General features: G+C 40.4%; 1 protein-coding gene across 1 annotated transcript in view; it reads left to right on the top strand.

Moving 5' to 3' along the window:
- LOC106870438 (nuclear pore complex protein Nup85) overlaps positions 1–7,706 on the top strand; it is a 39,052-nt gene that overhangs the window by 22,695 nt on the left and 8,651 nt on the right. Inside the window, exons 11-15 of the mRNA XM_014916517.2 lie at positions 1,047–1,150; positions 2,697–2,780; positions 5,012–5,077; positions 6,042–6,092; positions 7,152–7,252. Coding sequence (XP_014772003.1) covers positions 1,047–1,150; positions 2,697–2,780; positions 5,012–5,077; positions 6,042–6,092; positions 7,152–7,252 — 406 coding nt within the window. The remainder of the gene's footprint in view (positions 1–1,046; positions 1,151–2,696; positions 2,781–5,011; positions 5,078–6,041; positions 6,093–7,151; positions 7,253–7,706) is intronic.

Below are 7,706 nucleotides of genomic sequence, written 5' to 3'. Positions count from 1 at the left end.
ATTGCTGTACTCATTTCCAACCCTCACCTTACTGGCAGCATCTCTGTACATGGCTCGCACAGCTCTCACTAACCATTCTTCTATCCCAAGTTTCCTCATTGACCACCAGATAAGGGATCGGGGGACCCTGTCAAAGGCTTTCTCCATGTCAATGAAAGCCAGGTACAGAGGTTTATCCTTAGCTAGGTATTTCTCCTGCAGCTGTCTCACTAGAAATAAGGCATCAGTAGTGCTTTTACCTGGCACGAACCCAAACTGCATCTCATCTAAATTGATTTGCTCCCTAATTAGTTGGGCTATGACCCTCTCTGTAACTTTCATAACCTGATCTAACAGCTTGATGCCTCTGTAATTATTTGTCACAATCAAAATCAAATTCGCTGATGTGGCTGATGATAGCACCACATGGCTAGCATCCGTGCCAGTGGAATGTTAAAAGCACCATTCGAGCGTGACCATTGCCAGGGCTTTCTGTCTGGCTCCTGTGCTGGTGGCACATAAAAAGCACCATTTGAGCATGATTGTTACCAGCGTCACCTTACTGGCACTTGTGCCGGTGGCACGTGAAAAACAACATTTGAGCGAGGTCATTGCCAGTGCCGCCGGACTGGCTCCCTTGCAGGTGGCACATAAAAAACACCATTTGAGCGTGGCTGTTGCCAGTACTGTCTGACTGACCCTCATGCCGGTGGCACGTAAATGCGCCCACTATACTCTCGGAGTGCTTGGCATTAGGAAGGGCATCCAGGTGTAGAAACTCTGCCAGATCAGATTGGGGTCTGGTTCGCCAGTCCTCAGTCAAACCGTCCAATCCATGCCAGCATGGAAAACAGATGTTAAACGATGATGATGATGATGAATGAGAACCCAGGTTTGAAATTTCCCCAAGACACCTGATGAAGGCTGGAGGGTATATCAGCCGAAACATTGTGTTAGCAAACAAGACGAGAACAAATAATCGTCAAATGTCAATAATGTAAATAAAGTGACAGAATTGTTTTTCACTCGCTAATCCTTATTGTTGAAGTGTTCTCTTTGCTTTCCAGCCTTGCATCGACATGTATCGAGGAGACAACCGAATGGCTCAGTTGGACAATATTCTTATTGCTTTGTTTGAATTTGACATTAGCCAAATGATTCGCAGCTGCTGGTGAGTCCTACATTTATATTCTATAGCTTTCTCTCTCCTTTTTAATTGTATGTTCAATTTTCCTCAATCGCATTATGTTATTTTAATGCTGCAAACATCATCATAATGTCCCCTAGCTCATGGATCGGATAGAGTTTATCGAGGCAGATTTTCTACGGCTGGGTGCCCTTCTTGTTGCTGACCCCCATCTGTTTCTAAGCAAAGGTAATATTTCCCCATAGCCATACCTTTTTTCTGCAGAATACTGGAAATGAAGGATGCTGCTTGTATAGCAGTGACACTCATTTACAACTATCACACAATGTCAAGACAAGGAAATACATACACACACACACACACACACACACACAAACAAACAAACAAACAAACACACACACGTTTCCATTTACTGAATCCATGCACAAGACATTGATCAGCTTTTGTCTCACCTGGTTATAATTAATTACCTGGATTATAAATAAAATAGAATTCAAACTAATTTATACTACAATAAGGCACAGGTATGGTTGTGTAGTATGAAGCTTACTTCCCAGTCACATGGTTCCATGTTCAGTCCCACTGGGTAGCACCTTGGGAAAGTGTCTTTAGCCCTGGGCCAGCCAAATCGTCGAGTGGATTTGGGAGACAAAAACTGAAAGAAGCCTGTTATATATATATATATATATATATATATATATATATATATATATATAATAAATGAGTATATGCATATATACGTACATGTATGTACATACTTACATCTACCTGTAAATATAGATGCATATCTGGGTACATGATATTGCAAACAAAACGTAGACAAAATGATAAACGAGTACAGAAAACACACAGGCCACATAGAGAACATCTCCTTCATCAATATATATATATATGTATGTGTGTGTGCGTGCGTGCATATATATGTGTATGTATGTTTGTATCTCTCTATCTTGACATTACGTGACATTTTTAAATGACCCCCTATCATACAAGCTGTGTGATTCATTTCCAATATTCTGCAAAAACATGTCTGGCCATAAATAGATTATTCCCTTGCTTAGAAAAAGGCCAGGGGTGGTGACAGGAAGACTATCTGGCCATAGAAAAATCTGCTTCAATAAACTCTGTCCAGCCCATGCAAGCATGGAAAAGTTAAGGTTTACAACACTATACAGGTATTGTCTGGTTCAGTGTCCTGTGAAATTTAGTTTGAATCTTTTAATACAATTGTAAATTTAATCTTTACTTCTATATTCTTTGTTTAATTTATTTAGAGACAGCACTGGTGCTGGTGCCATGTAAAAAGCACTGGTGCTGATACCACATAGAAAGCACCCAGTACACTCTGTAAAGTGGTTGGCATTAGGAAGGGCATCTGGTTGTAGAAGCCATGCTAAAACTGGCAGTTGGAGCCAGGTGTGGCTCCTGGCCTTACCAGCTCCTGTCAAACTATCCAACCCATGCCAGCATGGAAAGCATGTTGGATGATGATGATGATGATGAAAGTTTAAAATATTTCTTTAAGAAGCCTTTCTAATTTTCATGTTTCCCTTTTCTAATATCTTTACAGCACTTACCTTGACAATTGGTGGTTCACGGCGCACCTTGCTGATCTTCTGACTCACAGTGGTTTCCTGGCACCACAGAAATTACCGTTAGTTCAACCAAATTTCTCTTGAATTTCTTCTCTTGGATGTGTTTTTTTGTCTTATGTCTCATTAATGGAATCAACATAAAAATAATAATAATATGATGACAAGCTCATGGAGAGGTATGATGTATAGCGACTGTGTGTGTGTGTGTGTGTGTAAGTAAAGAAACATGGCTTAGTGGTTAGAGTGTTTGGCTCATGATCGTAAGGCAGTGAGTTCAATTCCCAGCAATGCCTTGTGTCCTTGAACAAGACACTCTATTTCATGTTGCTCCACTCCACTCAGTTGGCAAAAATGAGTTGTACCTGTAATTCAATAGGGACCATCCTTGTCACACTCTGTGCCATGCTGAATCTCCTGGAGAACTACATTAAGGGGACATGTATCTGTGGAGTACTCAACCACTTGCACATTATTTTCACGAGCAGGCTGTTCAAATGGAACCCCTGTTGTAACTGATGGAGTGCCAGTTGTAGTGTGTGTGTGTGTGTGTATAGTGGTGTGTGTGTATAGTGGTGTGTGTTAAGATGTAGGTGTGTGTATTCATTTCCCTATATGTGATGTTGTTTAGCCCTAAGACATTTTTCATTCAGCAGAAATTTGGTCAAAGGCTTTCTAACCATGACCATCTCATCTTATTTTCAGTCATTGTATTATATGTGGATCATGAGTTGTTTCTGTTTTTTTTAAGATGGTTCACGTGATTCAAAGGAAATTTGACTGCTGTTTCTAGCAGATGGAGCAGCCTTATGATCACAGGCATTCCGGCCACGACTATACATCCTCTTTGTATACCATTGTGTAATCTGTCGTCATTTACTGAAGATAGAAGTTGTATGCTTTGAGAGATTTGGCTGCTGTTTCTAGCTGAATGAATGACCATGTAGCATCTCTGATGGTGGTGGTGGTGTTGATGGATGTGTGATGGGGTGTACCTGTTCATGTGGTCCTGTGTTAGTGTGTGAATGTGGTGGAGAAATCTCTTTGTTCGTTGTTTTATATTGTTAATGACTTCACCCTTCATCTTGTTAGATCAGTGGTTCTCAATGGTGGCTCCCAGGGCCTCATGTGGCCCCTTAAACATCCTTCCAGCAGCCCTCGACAGTCTTCCCTCTATAAATATAATTTTTCTTTTAATTGACCTTTTTTGGTGTGGCCCCCAAAGAAAGAAAGATCCAGGTTTTGGGTCTTCAGCCCAGATAGTGAAAAGGATTGAGAACCATTGACGTAGAAACTGACAAAACAAACCTTGACAAAAGTCTAAAACATGGATTTGTCATGAAATATTTGCTTTGTGGGAATAATTCAATAAGCCATGTGTGGTTGTGTGGTGAAGAAGTTTACTCCCCAACCACCTGGTTCCAGGTTCAGTCCCCTTGTGTGGCACCTTGGGCAAATGTCTTCTATTATAGGCTCAGGTCGACCAAAGCATTATGACTGGGTTTAGCAGATGGAAACTAAAAGAAGCTTGTCATACATGTACACATACGCACACACACACTGACACACACACAAACACACACACATGGCTTAAGAAGGTTGGTTTGCAGCTATGTTGTTCTGGGTTCAGATCCACTGCGTGACACCTTTGGCTAGTGTCTTTTATTATAACCCTGGGCCAACCAGAGCATTGTGAGTGGATTCAGGTGATGGCAACTGAAAGAGGCCCATCATGTGTGTGTATGTGTGCGCTGTTGTCTTGACATCATGTGATGGTTGTCAATGAGCATCATTGCCATCCAGAAAACATGTCTAGCCAGGGGGAAATGTTACTTTGTTTGAAAACAGGTGAGGGTTGGTGACAAGAAGAGCATCCAGCTGTAGAAAATGTGCCTCAGCAAATTCTCTCCAACCCATGCAAGCATGGAAAAGTGGACATTAAAACAACATCATTATTTAATGTCCTTTTACCATGCAGATATGGGTTGAACAGTTTGGTCGGATCCAATGGTCCCAAAGTCTGCTTAGGCATGCTTTCTATGGTTGGATGTCCTTTCTAATGCCAACCCCTCTTCAGAGTGCACTGGGTGCCCTTTTTTGTGCCACCAGCGCCTATGAGGTGCTGGTGGCATCTTGGAAGGTAGGGTAGGGGTAGTCTTTTTCTCTTTTCTGCTCACTGGCAAACATATACACACAAATGTACTTTTTTGTGCTAATTTCTTAGTTTTTAGGTCAATGTGTTGTTTACATTATGAATTATAAAAACTTTCCACTTTTTCTGTTTATTTTAAAGGCAAGGCTTGAGTATGAGAGAATATTTACTCCTGGATTATGCTTCCAGTTTGATGTCTCACAAAAGGTAAGAACTACTCTTCTCTATGTGTGTGTGTTTGTCTAGATATTATGTAATGGTTGTAAACAATGTTGTTTATTTTTCAATCTTTCACAAGAAATCTTACCTTTCTTGGGAGAAATCTTACTTTACTTGGGAGAAATCTTACCTTGCTTGGGAGAAATCTTACCTTGCTTGGAAACAGGTGAAAGTTGGCAACAGGAAGGGCATCCAGCTGTAGAATGCCTGCCTCAACAAATTCCTTCTGACCCATGCAAGCATGGAAAAGTGGATGTTAAAATGGTGTCTTTATTGGTGTCATTCCATACGGAGAGAGAGAGTTTTAGGATTCTTTTAAAAATACTCCAACAATGATCCATTTCTTGTTACTTACATTTCAAGTTAAGAAAAATTGATAGAATTCTTCTCATGAAATCATCATCATCATCGTTTAACGTCCGCTTCCCATGCTAGCATGGGTTGGACGATTTGACTGAGGACTGGTGAAACCCGATGGCTACACCAGGCTCCAATCTGATTTGGCAGCGTTTCTACAGCTGGATGCCCTTTCTAACGCCAACCACTCAGAGAGTGTAGTGGGTGCTTTTACGGCCTGTCAGGCGGTACTGGCAACGGCCACGCTCAAAATGGTGTATTTTACATGCCACCTGCACTGGAGTCATTCCAGCGGCACTAGCAACGATCTCGCTCAAAAGTCCTTACACATGCCGCGGGCACAACTGCCAGAAAGGCGACGCTGGGCACAGGTGCCATCACGATTTTGCTTTCGCTTGCCCCAACAGGTCTTTGCAAGCTGAGTTTCGTGTCCAATGAAGGAGACGACGTTGGTTCTTAAAAATTTGTTAGCATTTCAGGCTCATTCTTGAACAAATTCTAAAAGACAGTCTTCATAACATTTTTATTTACGTGTCATCCTTGAAGATATTGTGAATGTTTCTTAATAATCTTTTGCTCCATATTCTTGTTGCAGTTTATGGCCCATTGGTATTCACTATTTTGACTTCTGTCCTGAGTTAGGCAGGTAAGACTTTTCAAGTTCAACTCGTTAGCATTCAGGTTATTCTGTCAAATGTTTTGCTTATTTATCCACATTGTTTTGAATTAATCATGTATTATCTTACAGCTTTGAGATTTCCATGAGGTAACTATTTATTTTTTTAGAGTGAGATTGTAGGGTAAGTGTGAAAGGCTAGATCTGGCCATTTTGAACAGAAAACAAGTAGAATATTTGAACCGTATTTGGTTGGTTTAAATGCTAAAGGGTTAAGCTGTATGAAACTACAAAATACACAGAAATATTCCATTAAAAAAATCACATATTTAACACACCATCATATCATATTCTGACCAAATATTTTAGACTAGAAGTCAGTCCTCTGGACATTACTGTCTTTGGGTCCCAAGGCTTATAGGGCTGGTTGCCTAGTTTCCACGGAGTTTAAGTGACCAAAACCACAACATTCCCCCAGAACAGGATACCAGTTTGTTGCAGGGTTATGCAGTTATAGCTCAGTGGAGCCATGTGAAACGAAGTGTTTAGGGAATCAAAAAGCTATGATCTTGCAATCCCAAGAGCAATACCTTAACCACTATGCCACAAGCCTTCACCCTTCATATACAAAAAGTGACCTTTAACTCTCTTAACTCAGATAAAAGTTAATTTTCTTGCATTAGCATCAAATGTTCTTTTCTACTCTAGGCACAAGGCCCGAAATTTTTTGGGAAAGGGCCAGTTGATTAGATCGACCCCAGTATGCAACTGGTACTTAATTTATCGACCCCTGGAAGGATGTAAAACAAAGTCAACTTCAGCGGAATTTGAACTCAGAATGTAAAGACAGATGAAATACTGCTAAGCATTTCGCCCGTCGTGCTAATGATTCTGCCAGCTCACCGCCGCCTTTGCATTAGCCTAATATGTTACTGATCTCCTCTATCTTCTTGTAAACTCTTTCTGATATAAATCTGTGAAACATGTATTTCTAAATCCTTTTCATTCAAATTTTCTCTTTCATATTTTTAAGGATTCTTTGAAGAATATCTGTTTTATCTTTTCTCATCTATTGATATCTTTCTGCAGAGAATACTTGGAACTTTACTTAGAACGTATCCCACTCGATACTGAGAAGAAAGTCTTGAAATTGTTGAATATTTGTGAAACGAGAGGCTTACAGGAACATGGTGGGTTTTTTTTAATACTTTTGGCCATTTTGTTACCATAGTTCTGTTGAAATACACCTGCCTTTCTTTCAATGAATTTTGGACAATTTATTGAGGCAGTTTTTCTATGGTTACCATAGAAAATAGTCTTGTCACCAACCCATTCATGTTTCACATCATCATTATTATCATCATTTATACTTATACACACGCATATACTCTTTTACTCTTTTACTTGTTTCAGTCTTTTGACTGTGGCCATGCTGGAGCACCGCCTTTAGTCGAGCAAATCGACCCCAGGACTTATTCTTTGGAAGCCTAGTACTTATTCTATCGGTCTCTTTTGCCGAACCGCTAAGTTACGGGGACATAAACACACCAGCATCGGTTGTCAAGCGATGTTGGGGGGACAAACACAGACATACAAACACATACACACATACATACATATATATACATATATACAACAGGCTTC

This window comes from Octopus bimaculoides, chromosome 6 (assembly GCF_001194135.2).
Source record: "Octopus bimaculoides isolate UCB-OBI-ISO-001 chromosome 6, ASM119413v2, whole genome shotgun sequence".
In the NCBI taxonomy this organism is placed as follows: Eukaryota; Metazoa; Mollusca; class Cephalopoda; order Octopoda; family Octopodidae; genus Octopus; species Octopus bimaculoides.
This window is presented reverse-complemented; position numbering and strand designations above follow the sequence as displayed.